This window comes from Nyctereutes procyonoides, unplaced genomic scaffold (assembly GCF_905146905.1).
Source record: "Nyctereutes procyonoides isolate TBG_1078 unplaced genomic scaffold, NYPRO_anot_genome, whole genome shotgun sequence".
NCBI classification, from domain to species: domain Eukaryota; kingdom Metazoa; phylum Chordata; class Mammalia; order Carnivora; family Canidae; genus Nyctereutes; species Nyctereutes procyonoides.
The window spans coordinates 7,590,364-7,608,809 of NW_026575151.1; the positions used below are offsets into that span (position 1 = coordinate 7,590,364).

Consider the following 18,446-nt stretch of genomic DNA (forward strand, 5'->3'; position numbering starts at 1 on the left):
CTTAAAAAATGTTTATTTTTAAAAATTTCTCTCTATTCTTCCTTTCTTTTTTTTAAAGATTTTATTTATTTATTCATGAGAGACAGAGAGAGGCAGAGACAGGCAGAGGGAGAAGCAGGGTCCCTGTAGGAAGCCCGATGCAGGACTCGATCCCAGGACTCTGGAAACATAACCTGAGCCAAAGGCAAATGCTCAACCACTCAGCCACCCAGGAATCCCCAAAATGTTTATTTTTAATAAAATTATCACTTCTAAGGCTATTTTATAAAATTGTTACCTCATTAAATATTTTTTATAGTATCTCATATTATTTTAATATAAAAAAATAGTCAATTGCCATGGGCTTTTGGCACCACCATTGACATTGTAGATTTACTCTTTCTTATGTAAACTGTTTTATTTTGTTTATCACTTAGGATTTATTGCTAGCTTACTCTGTGCCAGGCACAAGTATTATTACAAAGTTGAATCACTCATAGGCCCAGAATACTGTTATTGATATTCGATAGAGTTCCTCATATGTGAAGTCCTAGGTAAAACTCTCTGGTGATTTCTTTTGGCTGAATCAATTACTTTGGAAAATTTTACTGATGTAGGCAAAGCCCAAGTTGGGGAGACAGTATTATAAAATGACTCATAAATTCAAAGAACGGCTTCAAAATTATTTTCTCCATAATATGTAGGAAGACAGATTGTGATAAGTCAGCATAAAACAAGAAAGATTTCCTCCAAAAAAATATAGACATGCCTACTTAGGCCATGAGGAATTACCTCAAGATTTTGCTTATAGATTCAGGTTGTGGGGAAGATTCTGTAGGCAACAAATCCATTTAAATGAATACTGTGTTTTGGAAAGTTGTCCACAATTTGTTTTAAGTGAATAGATAATTTTAATATACAGAAAATCTAGATATATAAACATTAAAATATGGAGGGGGTGGTGGGATTACAAGTGGATTTTTTTTTGGTGTATCTTTCTAATTTTTGATCAATAAGCATATATATCTTATGTAATAAAGGTCACATGAAAAAGAAAGTGAATGCTGTTCAAAATTTATCTGAATGAAGTTCAAGGACTTCTATGGCAGTTCATATTACCTGGTAATAAGTCATTTAAGTACTGATATAACAGTGAAAGGAGAGGTGGATTATATTTAAATATCCAAACTGAGAGATCCTTAGAAACTGCAGTGCTTGCAGGAATATTCAGCAATATCCAGGAGTACAACGTAGATGTCTACATTTATTTCCTATTCATATGGGTAAGAGCATCTTTTACAAAATATTTTAAGTTATTTTTGCCAGAACCATTGAGATTAATATGCATCCTGCAGTATTTCGGTAAAAGTTGTTATAGGGGCGCCTGGGTGGCTTAGTTGGTTAAGCACCTAACTCTTGGTTTCAGCTCAGATCATGATCTCAGGGTCCTGGAATCAAGCCCCATATCGAGCTCTGCATTCAGCAAACAGTCTGCAGGAGATTCTCTCTCTCCCTCTCCCTCTGCTCCTCCCCCTGCCCATGCACTCGCTCTCTCTCAAATAAATAAATAAAATTAAAAAATTGTCAGAAACTATGTTATTTGTTAAAATTATAAAAAAGGAGAGTCTACATGCCACTGCAAGAGAGTGACATAAAAACCTCTTGGTAAAGAATTGGTTTATCCTACTAGTAATAGGCTTGCAAAGCTTATTCTAAACCCAGAGGATTAAGAGCTAAACAAATAGAATTTTACCAAAAAATTTTTATGTTCATAAAAATGGCCACATGAAGCAGAAACTTTCAAAGAAAGTAAGCTTGTCTTGCCTTCCCATGTTAAAATTTTAGTAATTAGAATTCAAAAAACAGTACAGAGAATCACTAACTGCTTACCACAAAAGAGCAAAGCATGCCAAATGTCAGACCACAGAGTATCAGAGAACTCAACTTCTTCCTAAACCAGGTAGGATAAAGGCAATCAAAAAATAAAGAATGCTTCGTGTTTTAAAATTTGGTTTTGATTTACAGAAGCAGAATTAAAAGAGTCTTTGGTGAAATGAAGCCAGGCTACCTTGAAGGTGAACCCTCTTGGCAAGAAGCCATCAGACATTGAACTTTCAGTTACACATCAGTTAAATAGAACTCCAAGTTAGAGAGAAAAGCCAGAGGCAGCTACCTTGAAAGAGCCATCCAATAATGCCACACCTGCTAGCAAATGAATCTCAGTCTCTTGTCGATTAAAAGCTGATGTTGTTTAAGGATAAGGGAGTCTGAGGGAGAGGAAATTTACTGGGTATGCTAGGGAGGTATGGTGTGATACTGGTTTGTTCATTTTCTTGTGTGTGTGTGTGTGTGTGTGTGTGTGTGTCTGTTCTTTTCAGATATGAATCTCTCATGATTGAGGAAGTAGAGTGTAGGTTAATTCTATACTTCTTCCCTTTACTAATGTTTTGTGATTAGCCTCTGCCTTTCCCTGCCACTCTAAATACTGCTTCTCTCAACTGGCAAATTACGTGTGCTGTGAGTCACTGATCTTTCTTAGCTATTAATTCTTATTTATCCAGAAATTCATGGATAAAGAGACCCTTCCAGTAGGCAGTTCCAGCAAAGACAGGTGGCAATATTTCTAGTCTTCCATTTGTAGACTTTTCACAAGTGAGACATAGGGAAAATCCCAAACTGTTAAACACATATTTAGTGAAGTAATGGATGGTTTCCATTATTGTAGCTTCACACTGCAACAATAGAAATGAAGAGACTTAGGAGAGCAGAGTGAAACTGTGTATCAGGATTATCACATATTGAATATCGTTGTGATTAATTTATTAGAGTAGGCATGGAAGGAACTAGATTGTGGTTCTCCATGTAACTGTCCAGTCGATCTGTGCTTATGATACCAGTAACTTTAAGTATAGTAGAAACTATTATTTCTCCCTACATATCTATTTTTTTTTGCAATTCCATAAGCAGAATTTGTATTGCTGCAAATTATTTTCCAAATAGTTTTAAACCAAGTACTCTCCCATTTCCTGTCCAGAAACATGGTAATCTGATTATAAAGTCTAGCCTTCATAAAAAAGAAAGGAACATTAACATATATAAAACATACAGCAAGGCAGCCCGGGTGGCTCAGCAGTTTAGCGCCGCCTTCAGCCCAGGGCCTGATCCTGGAGTCCTGGGATCGAGTCCCACGTCGGGCTCCCTGCATGGAGCCTGCTTCTCCCTCTGCCTGTGTCTCTGTCTCTCTCTCTCCCTCTGTGTGTCTCTCATGAATGAATAAATAAAATCTTTTTAAAAACCCAGTAATTTATTTAAAAAAATAAAACATACATTAAAATATATATAAAAGAAATATTAACATATATTATCAATGTTGCTAAACTGTGTGATTTTTGTTTTTTGTTTGTTTTTTATATATATATATAAATTAACCCATTTATTGTAGGCTAGCAATGTTTCAAATGGCGGAGCTTCTATTGGTCTTTCAATTCCTTCAGTCTTCTGATGGCAGACTTTACTGTGACAGCAGAAGTGGTGTTGTAGGTCCAGGCGCCACCGGCCACGGTCTTCATGCAGGAGCCACAGTGCCAGATGCCCACCGCGCGCCTTTTCATCTTGGTCTTGCCACAGAAGGAGCAGGTGTACTTGGTGTGCTGGCTAATCTCAGTCTTCACCATCTTCCTGAGGGAGGCCCCATAGCAGTTCCCGTATCTACCCACGATTCCGACCTTCTTGGTGCGTTTGGCCATGTCGCCACCAGCCAGGTCCGAGTCCAGAGAGGACTGATTTTTGTTTTAAGGGTAGATTCTGTATTGTTCATTTGAAGAAATACTTATTGAGCATCTGTTATTTGCCAGGTAGTGGGGAATTCTGATCTCCAGGCATTTACAATTTAGTGGAGGAAATGGATAAGAGACAATAAGAATTTATGTAAAAAATGTGAACTTTAGGCAGAAGGACAATATGCTATCAAAAGTTTAGTAATTTATTGACTCACTTTTCTAAAACATATATGGTTCTACCAGATTTAGGACTAACTAGATCTAGGGGCTCAAACAATAGTATCAGGACCAAGATCTCCTTCTCTCTCTCCATCTCTCAGCTTTGTCTTCTTTGTGACAGTGTCATTCGTAGACAGCAGACTGGTTCCAACAGCTCCAAGCTTACTCCCACCAAAATAGAAACCCCATCCGGTTAGTTCCTACAGATCTCCAGTACTGGCTCTGACTGACCCTTCCTGAGTCACGTGCACTTCTGATGCAAGCAGAATTGTGCTGTGATATGCCAGTCTCACTGACTGGTCATATGGACTGAGTTAGCTATGGGTGAATCTCCAAGGAAAAAGTCAAGGTGCTACTAGCAGAAGAAATAAGAGATGTCTACCATATACGATCACTGATTATATTAAATGGTATGAGATTTTATGTCTCTATGCTGTATCAATCTCTATGTTATATCAAATATACCTATTCTGTACGTGAATATAATCTGTAAGGAGAGATCTATACTGGGCTATTCAAGATGAACATGCAGAATCACTAACTCAAACTTAAAGAGCTGTGCAGCATTCAAGTCCACCAATGAAAATCCTGAAGTGTGAGGCGGTAAGGTAGGAAACAGGAGACTGCTTCGGAAATTGAGGTGTAATAAAAGGAAATGAGGACAATGTAAAAATAGAAGAAACCGAGATGCCTGGGTGGCTCAGTGGTTGGGCGACTGCCTTTGGCTCCGGGCGTGATCCCGGAGTCCCAGGGATCGAGTCCCCACATCGGGCCCCGGGTAGGGAGCCTGTTTCTCCCTCTGCCTGTGTCTCTGCCTCTCTCTCTGTGTCTCTAGTGAATAAATAAATAAAATATTTAAAAAAAATAGGAGAAATCTTTCTATAGCGGACTCAGTATACTCCTAAATCCCTCAATCTGTTCTATGAATGTTTTAGAAATCTGTCCTACCAGCCCAGAGAGATAGTATAGATCAAATGAGCGACAATGACTTCCAAGTAATTTTAAAATTCCAAACTAAAAGAAATGTTTTTAAACTCTTTATTTTTTTTAAATCTCAAATAAACTGGACACAAGCAAGAAAGAAAAACATTTAAAAACTTGAACTCAACCCTTTCTTTTTGGAGAAGGATATTTGTTTGATTTTTCAAAAATATTGCTTGAATGATGCTCTAACATGGCAGGTCAGCTACAGAAGCAGGAAATTTATCACTAATTTATCAGTAACACATAACTGTGTTTTTCCACAGAACCAAGATGTTCTAATTGTTTCCCAGTAAATGTGTTTACTTCATTAAAGATCTATTTTCATAAGCCAGAGTCATTACTAGTCCTGGCTGCCATGAATATGCCATAAATAAAGCAAAAACTAAAGTACATTAACCAAATACTACAGTAGAAATCCAGGCTCAGGAATAGTCATGTATTAAAAAATTAAGCCAAGGTACTTATCATCATTAATATGTTCTCAAATCTTTCCAATATAGAGACTGCTTAATGTTATCTTACAAATTGCTTGCTCTCCACTGTGTACCTCACAGAGCTTTGTGTTTGTTATTATAGCATATATCATGTTGCATTTTTATAAAATTTGTTGTATACGTCATTTTCTGGTAAAGATATATAGGAGATGTCATATGCTTCTTAACACATCTGCCTTTATACCTGGACTTTGAGCTCCTTAAGGACAGAGAATAAATATCTTTTTATCCCCATAAGCCGTGTTTGGTGCCTACAATATACTTCATAAATGCTGAGTAAAATAAAGAATGAGTAAATGTTTTAATGGACCCTCCCATTTTAATGAATTCCTGAACTCCTGTTTATTATCATCTTAATTAGTTTTTATATTTTAATTGCTTCAAAGCTCAAGTCTACATACATTAACCAGCTCCTAGGTATATATACCTGCTTATAAAATTAGATTATGTTTTATGCCGAGAGTGGGGAATGACAGCTTAGTCCTAGGCCAGGTCCCTGCTGGGGTGCAGGCATGATTGGCAGTGTCTGGTTAACTCACTCACAAGACAGACCCCCCAGTTGCCTTTGAGGAAGAAGAGAATCCTGGAGGAAAAATTCTCACTATGTCTACTGCTGGGATTAGATGCATATGGATATGTTTGGCAAATTATTGAGTCTGCTCCAAAGCAGATTTTCAGGTGAGAGGGCTGTGATATCTTCTGGAAGAGAATTAATTTTAAGGGAAAATAGCCAAGCATGATAGGTCAAGCTAATGGCACATCCTTCCTTACTTTGGAAGGAAAGCAAATTCTGTGCCCAAGCAGGTGTGTTGCTTAAATTGTCTCCTCTGCCCACCTGATTAGACGCAGGGAAGGCAGAAGGATGACAGGCCAAAGCTGGAAAGACTCTCTCCATAAACTCTCTAACATTTGGGATTCTGTTTTACAGTCCTCTGAGACCCTTCAAATAGAGTGTAACACAAAGTAAGGTGGCCGTTCTGCCTCTGCCCCTTCCTCATCAGCATTTTATCATGTTCTATTACATAGTCTTCAGGGAAGAAGTTTAATCTCCTGTCTTCATGTTTTCATAGAGGAAGGGACTCTGTTCTCCTTTTTATCAGGCCTGTGGTCTTTGAAAGTAAACTTCTAGCTTCTCTCCCAGCCCCACACCCGCTTTCCCACAAAGGAGGAGCAGGAGCTCATTTCAGGGAGGATGTCCCTGTGTTGAAAGTGACTGCTCCTGCATAGATCCCTTGCTCTGCAGGACCCACACGGGAGCAGTAGACACTCAGGTTCTCTGGCTCACTTTGTTTCTGTACGAGAAAGCACAAAGGGAGAGAATCAACCTCCTACCCTTCCCTTTCTATCTCTGGTCAGCCAGTAGTAGAGTTGATGAAGCAAGCCTGCTCTAAAAGGTCATTTCTCCCTCACCTTTCCAACCCACCCCAGGCTCCAGATGGCCCCAAGGTCTGCGTTTGAGGGGGGATGGGATGAGATACTTTGGTTTTAGATCTAAATTGCATTCTTCAATCCAAAATTTACCAAATTTTGTAAGACACATTGGCCACTTGCCCAGTTCATTTAATAAATCCACAAGTGATCATCAATTAGCTATCAGTTCGTAGACTGTGTGCTTTTATCCATTGGAATCTGAAAGAGAGTCAGTGTGGATCATAACCTCCTCTTACATACATCTGAAATACTTCTCTGCCCCTGTCAAGACCCAAGGAATCAGTGGGCTGTGCCCAACACGGCAGTGGCAGAGGAGTACATATGTCCTGGAAGAGCCAGCATAAGAAGCCTGATGGAGCACTGGTGCATTTTGCCAGGAGTGGCTGTGCCTGGTGGAGCAACAGGAGCAATGGGGCATTGACGGAGGGGTTGCAGCTGCCTAGCAGGAATCTGTTCATGGTTACATGTGAGAATACAAGGTACCAACTGGTGGCTTCCAGAAATGATTTGAGGACACAGAAGCTTTACATGGCTATTGAGGACCTAAGTCATATTGGTAAAGCCAATGAAAATTAAAGTATTGTTTCAGGCGACCTCGTTCATACTCACAAACTGATGGCTTCTGGGAAAATCATGGTTACCTTTATTTTACTCTCCAGCTGAGCACTTGTCCACCAGAGCACCTTGTCTGAAACAGGCAATCAGAGTAGGTATATGAAATAATTCACTTGAAATGCTGACCATTTGCAAGCCACTATTGTTGGGAGGCATTATTGTGCTAGCTCAAGAATTTCAAATAATTTTTTGTGCATGTCTGAGTTTTGAATATGAGTGAAAAGTAAGTCTGCAAACTAGAAATGAAGGCTTACTCCTTAAAATTTTTTTTTCAAAGATGATGTCATTATCCAAAGCTGGTTCTCTATATCCTCAAGAAATTCTCTTTCTTGCCACCTCAAAACCACATGCCAGATCAAAACTGTTTGTTCTCAAAGTGAATTTCTTTTAGGTAAGTTATTATTTCAAAAGATAATGCCAAATCTGCATACAGTTTACATTTGAACTGTAAACTGTTCCAACAAGTAGATGCTACTTAATGCATCTTTTAAATTTGACTTTTGACTCACCACCTAAATATACATTAATATACACATGAATAAGCAAAAATTTTTTTGGATATTTTTTTATTGGAGTTCAGTTTGCCAACATATAGCATAACACCCAGTGCTCATCCCATCAAGTGCCCCCCTCAGTGCCCATCACCCAGTCACCCCATCATGCATAAGCAAAATTTAATGTAAAATGCATCTTTTCAGCTATAAGTATTATTGCTATAATTTTAACATTTCCTTTTTTCTCATAAGCAATCACGTATTCTCTTCCAGGTGGTAGCAATATTTGTTTCCTATTTTCATGGAAATGAAAGCTAGTATAATTCTGAAATCATGGAAAAATATTTATTTGCATATACTTTTATTTATTTATAATAATTCCTTCTATTTATTTATGATATTCATATGGTTTCTGTTCTTTTTCCTCCCAAGAGTAATGTTTATCAGTTACTCTCTGTCTCCTGATCAGTATCAGAGTCGGAGGTTTTTTAAACGTCAAATTCACATCTAAACTGGGTTTGATAAACTTTCATATCATTCATCTATTCCATGTATTTAAAATGTCATGACAAAATGACAGTGTTCTCAATATTCTAAACAATTAGGCAGTCTTTAGGTGTTTTTCCAGCTGTGATGACAAATTGACAAATAGATATTTGTTTCTACAATCCTACCCAGTAGCTTTATCTCAAAGTTAATAATAATAGTGTTCTGATCATGGAAAGGGAGTTTGGTGCGGTGGAGGAAAGGAGTAGACTTTTGAGAAAAAGAGATCTGGGCTCAAACTACTTACTAGCTGTGTGATGTTGAGTAAGTTGCTCTGCCCCTCGGAGCTCAGTTTCCGCACATGTGAAACAGGAATCATGCACGTTGCAGGGCAGATTAAATAAAACAATGTTTGTGAGTACTTGTAACATGGAAGACACTGGAGAAATCCATTTATCGAATCACATATTTCTCCCTGGAAGCTAGGCTATTTCTATGGATTTAATATACCATTCATCTTTTTGATAGCTATAAAGCCATGGGACTTCAGGACTATAAGTTACCTTAGAGATCAGCTAATTAATGGAATTTCACAGATAAGGAAGCCAGGGCACTGGAAAGGTAATTTGGTGTAGGGAGTCCTTTTCCATGTTTTGTATAATAAAGAAATTCGAGGCAGAATCATTACTTGCTCACAATTCCATCTGCATTTGGTAGGCAAAACCAACCCTCAGAAAAGTGGAGACAGGTATGAGATAAACTTCCTGACAGTTTGTACCTCGAGTAAGAAAAACTCAACCTATTCTCAGAAAGGGATTTCTTCACTTTACTATTACGATGTATCTGAATGCTTTGTAGAATCCTGAAAATTATGAACTGAATCCATGTAATCAGTTGTCTAATATCTAAAGAAGAAGACATTCACTGTGATTGATGATTCTACATCCCAAAGATATTTCAGATGCACTTAAGATATTTTCATCTGGGACTATTACTATTGCTATCACCTGAACCCTGAGAAGCAAGAAACTCTAGGCCCTAATTCCCATGAACTTACCATACAGAGGGGGCTTCACATTCCTCAGCAGATCAGAATGGTTGGATTTGAGGAATATTTCTCACATTGCAATCCTTTACCACATCACAATTTTGAATGCATATCTGTAATGTTATTTACTTTTCCAAATGGCTTCACTTTCTAAACTTAACCTCATTCTAAGTGATAATATCTAGCACATTTGCTATACTGATTTCATTTTTCTGATATAAAGATAATTTCATGACTGTTAAACTAAAAGATATCTAAATACCACCGGAAATCATCTCAGGATGAATCTCAGAATTCATCTCAGATGAATTCATCTGAGCCAGGAAGAATCTCAGTCTTACTCCTGCTCACCCCCAAAGCTGGTCAGAATAAAGTAAGATTTGCAATGGGCAAAGCCCTTTCTATTCTCAAGTGTTTAGTTCCTGGAATAAAAAAGCCACCATCCTGGATCCATGTGCCTTTTTCGGGGGCAGGGACTGGGCAGTGATAACATCCCTGTACTTTTGGATAAGCACTAAAATAAAACAAAGCCAAATCCAATAAAATTTCCTGTTTATAATACTGTTTAAAGGATGTAATCACCACCATGAGAAAGTATATTTTCAGATTACTTCCAACAGCATCAAATTAAGTCCAAATCTTTCATATCAATTTGTACTTACCCAAGAAAACTAATCTAAAACAAATCTAAAAACTAGCATTCTTTCATAACATTCCTAAAAGACTATGGAAATCTTAACAGCCCCCAAAACAACATTCCTTCAAAAATAAAATATTTGAATAGAAACAAGTGGGGAAAAGCACATAAAAAAATTAACCCTCATTAGTGAAGAATGTATATTTTGGAAAAGATCTTGGAGAGTAAAAGGAAATCCCAGCCCCACATAAGCGTTCCCTAGTAAACCTCTTGATTAAACTGGTTCATTTTCACAAAATTCCTTCTCTTCACCAAGAACTTAAAATTGTACTCTACGATTTCTCTCAAATCTAACAAGTCTATTTTCTTTTTGCATCTACTAAATGCATAAATCATCATGCCTATTTTCTATTAGATAGATAGGTAATCCATACATGTATGGATGTAGATAAGTATATATACCCACATATACAGATAAATGTATGTCTATATAATTAACATTTACATAGAATGCTTTACTTGGGAGGACTTGAGGTTCCTTGAGCTTGACATCACCCATACTGTGCTCAACGATTTCATTCGATGTTAGTATTTTACGAAAAGAAATCCATGATTAAATAACTCTTAATAACATTGGATTAAACAAAACTTAACTTATAACACTATATACATTTTGAATGTCTGAGAAGAGCATATAGCAATGCATCTTAAACTTCAATGTATATAAAATTGCATATTAAGTAGGTCTGGGATAGAATCTGAGATTCTGCATTTCTAGCAAGCTCCCAGGTGATACTGATGCTCCTGGTCCAAGGACGAAACTTTGAATAACAAGGGTATCAGATTTCCTAAAACCTATTTTACTAGTGAAACTAGTAAATACTAGTGCCCTCTTTACACATAAATGGTTTTCTGAGACTTTTCTTTTGGTTGGTCGGATGGCTTGTTGGTTGGTGTTTGTTGGTTTTGAAAACATACATCAGTGTTTTATAATTTTTGAAACTATTAATATAACTGAATCTCCTTGCTTTACAGGATGGTGAATGTCATTTTTAAAAATCACCCTAAATTCACGTAATTGACTTTTACCTTTTCAGTGGCTTTGCCTTGTTTTAGTCAAATTGTACTTGAGAAAACTTCAAGACCTGTACCGTTGCGGGAAGGGGTAAAGGAAATAAAAAAAGACATGTCTTTTGAGTTCTTTTTCAATGTGCAATGAAGAATGTGCACTTTATAAGTACAATAAAAAATGTACTTGACTTCCATAGCCAGACTAAAATCTTACTAGCAAGCAATTGTTTGGATTTATATTGACAATTTTTGGTTGGATATTGAACACTTAATCATGGGATCATATGGCATATCACCTAAGTGCTTTAGGTAGTCAACAGGTCATATACCCAACACTCTGCCACCTAGTCATCCATCCACTACCTTTCCACCTCTCTATCCACCTGTCTAACTATACACACTCATCCACTCACATATCCTGTCTCCACCCATCCAATCAGTCATACAACCGCCACATGTCCACCCCTCCACACACACACACTTATCTCTTGACATTAATTTGTTCAACAATATTTATGCGACATAGTTTCTTCGCAAACATAGAGTAAAAGGAAATTTAATCTGCAAGTTTAGGGTGGATAAAAGAGTACATTACAAAAAAAGAGTAAATTACATATTATTTTACAATCTCCTAATTAATATACTTCCTTATGCACTAAACTCTCAGTCTGTAACTAAGAGTTCTTTTCGATGGTAGATTTTGAACAATGGTTGGGATGGTGCTCTCACAGGAAAAGAAACAAGCTGCCTGTGAGCTGAGATATGAGTTGTCTAACATACTTGCTTAACCTGACATTCCTAATCCTTCATTCCATTAAGGATTCATGCAGTCCTTTTCTGCCACATTTCCTTTATGCTACATAAAATGCTACATTTTCCTTTATGGCATTCCCCTTTATGCTACTCTTCAGCCAGCTAAACTAAGTTATTTGAAATTGCCCAAACCATGCCTGTAATTGAATTTTTCCCTCCATCTGGACTACACTTCCTGTAGGTCTAGTACATCTCTTTTTCCCAAAAGTTTTCCCCAATCTGCATTCCCTGATTTGTCATCCACACTTCTCCTGTGATAACCACTTTTGACCTTGTATTCTTGTTATTTATGGGTGTATTGATCTCACCTATTAGGCACAAAACTCCCTAGAAAAACGAGGTCTGTGCCTGATTTTCTTTGCATCCTTCATAGAATCTCAAACAGAGCCACTCAGTAAATTCTTTCATTTCTGGAATGAATGAAATCCATCTAAGCCTCTGATTGAATGCTTTGAGTGTGCTGATTTCATGAGTAACTAAAGAGTTTGAAGCTAAGAAATATCTCAGTGCCTATAAAATTTTAATTAACTATATTGGTGGATTATTATTGCTGAATCTTTTGTAAAGTACTTTGCCATGCCCTCGCCTGAGGAGACTAGTATGTTTCAAAGTGATATTACAGTCTTGATTGCATTAAAGTATTGGCCTTCTGGATCATAAGCTATTAAAATTATATACCCTATTTTCAGATGTATGAATTCTTACACTATTTTTCTCTCTAAAAGTTTCCTTCTAGCAATAGTCAGTTCAATGTCAAACTTGTAAAGAATCCCATAGAGTTATAGTTTGGGACTTATAATCCAGTGACAATTTCTACTGTTAACCTCTGGCCTTCCGATTGTGTTGGGGATGCAAAGTCTTTTTATCATCAGTAAAATGCTTCCCTACCCTTTTTCCATTTAAGAAAATGATTATGCCTTTTGCTAATCATTTCTTTACAGTGTCTGAAACACTATATTCTCAATAATTATTACATGGCAGAGAGAGAGAAAGAAAAAAAAATGACTCAGCTAGTAGCTCAAAATAGTATTCTATGGATTTGTCCTAAAGCTAGAGACCAGAGTTCATTTGTATTAAAATCATTCTTTTCTTTTTTTTTTTTTCAAGATTTATTTATTCATTTACTTGAGAGAGAGAGAGAGCACAAGCAGGAGTAGGGGGAAGGGGCAGAGGGAGAGGGAGAAACATGATCCCTGCTGAGAGCATGCGGAGGAACTTGATCCCAGGACACCAGGATCAAGACCTGAACCACCCAGGTGCCCCCAAATCCTTATTTTTCAAAAAACATGATTCTTTAAGATGTACGCCAACAGCTCCAGGTGCTACTTTTAATATCTTTGCTAGTTTGTGTGATTGTATTGAGGTACACCTACATTGTATCTTTGGTATTTTTCCCCCTTTATCTTCACAATCTTTGAACTTTAAAATGACAGTGTTTGCTAGGGCTTGGGTCATGGAGAGGTGAGGCCCACCATCTGGCAGCGTGGACTTTTTGAGTCCATCAGCCACCTGGCCGGAGGCAGCAGAGCTGATCTGTGAGGGTGGCTGGGTGCTTGGAGGCTCAGCAGGTGGCACACAAGCCCCGGCCCACTCTGGCTGCATGGTGGTCCAGCTCCTAGCTGAGCACAGCAAAGGCCTATCATAGAGGCCACTTAACCATTCGCCTTGCCCTGAGTGACTGTGCCAACCAGCCTTTCTACCACATTGTGGCTGCTCACAACAGGTGAGCAGTGATGGCTGTTTCATGGAGCATCTGGACTCCTATGATCCATTGCCTAACAGTCATGGAAAGAAGATCGTTGCTCTCAACCTGGACCAGATCTGGCATTGGATCCACTATGGAACCCACCTCTCTCAGCAGGTGGAGAAGATTCTGGGTCTTTCTGGCTTTGTCCCTGTGCATCCCATGATGATCACATATGCTGAGAGGCCACAAAGGAAAGGGGGACTCCTCTTAGCATCTCAGTAAACAGATCCAGAGGCTCCAGAAACAAAAGGAGCTGACTTCAGTGAGCAGAGCACTGGGGAAAAGGTCAAAGTCCTCTTAAAACACTTGTGCAGAGCTCTTAGTTTTATTCGATTTGGTGGTCAATAAATGTAGTTTTCTAAGTACAAATAAATAAAACGATAATTTTGAAAACTAGCTAACATACATATTTTTACTTTGAATAGTGACGGGAAAATATGAAAAGGGTTTCATCAACATTGATTCAGTTGTTTATGGCAATTTACCCAGACCCTGTGAGACTGTAAGTGGAACTGGCAAGCTTGGGGGAACAGAGCTGCTTCCACAATTGCCCAAGGGTCTCCTGGTGCCTTTTTGCGGTGACCAGACTTCGTCAACCCTGTCAGCTGAAGGGACTCATGAAATTTGAAAGACATCATTCTCTTCTGGTGATCATGAACCATAATATTTAATGCAAGTATAAAATGTTGCCATGCCCCCCAGATCTTCTCTCGCACGTCCCCTTGCCACCACCATCCCTCCATCTGCCTTCAGGTTAGTGCCGTGGCCTTGGGCCATCTGACCACCAAGAATGGAGTTGTGGTGGTTTAGGCACCTGGGATTATTGCCCTTTCACTAAAGAGGAACAAAAGAAAAAAGGACAAGAAAAGTACATCAGCCCAGCAGTTTTCCTTCTCTATGAGTCTTGAATAACTTAGTGGACAAACATCTGGACAGACATTTTAATTCCCAGCAGTCCCAAAGGGCACTTTTTCTTCAGTACTTACAAATAGGCCCTGTGGCACTTCCCGGAAGTCCCATCTGGCCTGCCTGCCTTTGAAAGCCTCTCTCGATATGGGCATCCTCTGCTGAAAAGCCCTCTCCCACTCCCCTGCCTCACTGTCAGCTGCCCAAGATAGAACCCCACTGAGAAGTGCACCCCCCGCCGACACTCCCCAACATGGCACATATAACAGCTTCCCTTTGTTGGGTGGGTCTGCTCAGTCTACCAGCCCTGCTCCTCAGTCTTCCCCACCAAATCGTTTGCCCCATGAGGCCTCGGAGGCAAGAGGGTCCAGGGGGACTGTCCGGCCCCTTAGAGACCCAGGGATAGACATTTCATCATTTCTAGCATGGTCTCCTTCAGAAAGGAAAAATTAATTCCAAGCAATCAACTTTCCAGTGAATTTGGAACACACACTGTTTGATCTGGGAACCGCGGGTACTCACTTTGAGGAAGTGAGGTTGCATGTACAAACTACTGTCTGACTGCTGAGTGAGCACTTAACTTTTTTTTTTTTCCTAATAATTGAATTCTCTGAAGACAGGAAACTGCAGGCAGCTGCTCTTCCACCCATTCAAGAAGCACTTTGCTCCTTTACAGCAAAAGAGCTGAACTATGAAATGAACTCTGCTGTCTGGACTGAGCCTAGGTATTTTGGCAACCATTCAAGTCTTTTTTGACGGTGTGTCCATCAAACAGCAAGTCTGTGAAGAAGTACTTAGAAGGTTGGTCTTATTCTTTGAAGACTAGAGCAGGATTGAGAGGGAACAGGAATCCAGAGTTACACATAATTTTTTCTTTGCAGCTAGAGAAACTGAGGCAGTGACAAGAACATTATGCAGGGTCACAGAGGGGTGCCTGCAATTTTGCAAAAATGATCTTCATTTTTTTCTGTCATTTCCACACAGCTACTTGAAAGCTGATCTTGTTTTTAGAGAAGCTGAGTTGTCTGGGTTATCACTGGCCACTCCATCATAAGGAAAGGTAGTGTGTTTTAGGAATAAGGTTAGTTATCAGGCTTCTATCAAATACAGTATTTTTAATTAGATTTATTTTTGTTTATAAAACCGTTTCAACAAGTTCACTTTTCATTGTTGGGTACCAGGAAAGGATTAACATAACACAAATTGAAGAATATATTAAAGTCATGAAACCTAGTAAGATCCATAGGCTACCTGGTGCTGAGTGAAGGCGCAGCGCTGGTGTCATCTGGGGATCTAGAGAATGACGAGCAGTAGCCAGTGCCATCGCTGAGCTGGTCAGCACAGCCTGTGGGCCTGTGGTTTCCGGCTGCACCACAGCACGAACATACCCTTCAAGCGCCTGTCCGTGGTCTTTGGAGAACACACGCTGCTGGTGACCGTGTCAGGACAGAGGGTATTTGTGGTGAAGAGGCAGAACCGAGGCTGGGAGCCTGTTGACGTCTGAGCCTGCCAGAGGGGAAGGGGCAGAGGTGGATTGGGTCCATGGGCCTCCTCAATAGGAGGACGCAAACCTTCTCCACCTTTTTCTTGGCTTGCTGCTAGAACTAAGGCTTTCTGCTCACCCACTTCTCCTCCCCTCCCCTCGAAGGGCCGAGACTTGGGGACTTTGCGCTGTGTCGGGGAGAGTGAGGGCAAGGGGATCTCCCTATTCTTTCCGTACCTCCCTCCCTCCTAATAAACATGAGTCTGATGTTCCCAGGGGGAAAAAAACGGGGGGGAGGGCAGCCCGGGTGGCTCAGCGGTTTAGCGCCGCCTTCAGCCTGGGGCGTGATCTTGGAGTCCCAGGATCAAGTCCCACATCGGGCTCCCTGCAAGGGACCTGCTTCTCCCTCTGCCTGTGTCTCTGCCTCTCTCTGTGTGTGTCTCTCATGAAAAAAATAAATAAAATCTTAAAAAAAAAAAAAACTACACCTTAAAAACTACAAGAGTAACACTGTAGAAATTTCTTGTCTGCTCTCTTCCAAACTCCTCTACTTTCCCCCAGCCCACCCTCCACCCAGAGGTAACCGTGCTTTTGGATTTTAGGTTTGGCTGCTCTGTGGCTTTATTTTTATACTTTTATCACATAAGTATGTATCATTAGACAATATGTTCTATCTGTCTCTAGACTCTCTCTTTGTTTGGGAATGGAATTATTCTATATTAGAAGAACTACTAATGTCCTCTCCAAGTAAAGCAGGAAATATTTTAGGAAGGACTAAAAACATTTTTTTTATAATTATGATAACATTGTGTTATTCTTGGATCATAAATTAGTCTCTTCCTTCTTAACCTTCTTTTTTCTTTTTTCAGAGACTAGCCAAAAAGTTAGAAATATTTCAATTTCTATTTCCTTAGGCATATTTATTTTTTATTTTTTTATTTTTCATGATCTTTCTTCCTTTCTATGTGATTTTATTAAGGAGCCCTGATTAGAATTCACAATAGTGTCTATTCCCTTTTTCCCTTTATTTTTTGCTTGTAAATCATTGGCTGTTTTACAATTTTTATTTAAGAAACTGTTTATATAAGAGATAATTTACATTTTGGATAGAGTCCTAAGTGGTTAAGAGTGAGCACTCTGGAGCCAGACTTCTTGAGTTCAAGGCCCAGCTCTTCTACCTACTAATGTTGTGAACTTGGCAGGTTACTTAAACACTTGTGCCTCAGTTTCCTCATCTGTAATATGGAAATAATATCTTTTTCAATTTTTTTTGTAGGATTAAACAAGTTAATACATCTAAATGCATAGACCAGTAGCATACATATAGCAAAGGTTCAATTCATGTTATTTTTACAACTATCATCATTACTATATCATTAGACAGTTGTTATATTATACGGCAACTTAAGACCTCCCTCTTAATGCCTAAGATGCTAAGACACATTTTTTTTTTTGTTTGTTTGTTTCTAAAGTAGTTAAAACCAACACATTTTTTTCTTCTCTGGAGAACAATTTGTCCAACATAATTTTCTGACGAAAGTTTAGCTTTGCTTAGTTATCAAATAAGATAAAGTATAAAAAAGTATAAAAAGTAGTCTGCAAATCATGAAGTACTATACAAATGTCAGTTATTAAAATGCCTACGACTAAGAAAATTTCAATTTTCCAGATGCCGTTATTTAAGAGAGGTCTTATCTTTCCTTCTGGAAAGAAATTTGAGGTGATTTTCCCATAAAGCATATCTTTACAGAGTTTCAAAGATCTTAGGGTAAGATCTATTGATAATATTTCATTATTGGGATAAAGGTTTAGACTGTATCAGATTTAAACACATTTGCAATTTCAGCTCGCCTTCAACAAAGATATGAACAGATTGTTATCGCTTGTCTATAACACACACACACACACACACACACACACAACAAAACACAGCACTCTTGGTTGCAGGGATTGCAAAAATAAATGTTAAGTAAAATAGGTTTCAAAAAATTTCAACTCTCAGACTGTTTGATGCATACTTCATTTAGCTAACTCTAATTAATTGCACATCTTAAGAAATTTCCTGAGGAGACAATCTGCAGACCAACATTCAACTGGTGAAATTTCTTAGACCATCATCACACAGTATTCTGTCCTCCTTCAGTTTCTTTTTGTGCACACAGTGCAAGTCTCCCCTAAATAAGACCTTATCATGCTATATATTATCCTTTTCTTGGGCTGTTGGCCCTACACAATCTGGCATTTTGTTATCAGCATATAA

General features: G+C 38.7%; 1 protein-coding gene and 1 pseudogene across 1 annotated transcript; one reads left to right on the forward strand and one right to left on the reverse strand.

Moving 5' to 3' along the window:
- Positions 1–3,438: 3,438 nt before the first annotated feature.
- Positions 3,439–3,725, reverse strand: LOC129501885 (60S ribosomal protein L37a-like). The gene has a single exon (XM_055313201.1). It carries the CDS (start codon positions 3,723–3,725, stop codon positions 3,450–3,452), a length of 276 nt encoding a protein of 91 aa, XP_055169176.1. The 3' UTR covers positions 3,439–3,449.
- A 10,069-nt stretch (positions 3,726–13,794) lies between these two features.
- LOC129501762 (ragulator complex protein LAMTOR4-like) lies at positions 13,795–16,378 on the forward strand (annotated as a pseudogene).
- The last annotated feature ends 2,068 nt before the right edge of the window (positions 16,379–18,446 follow it).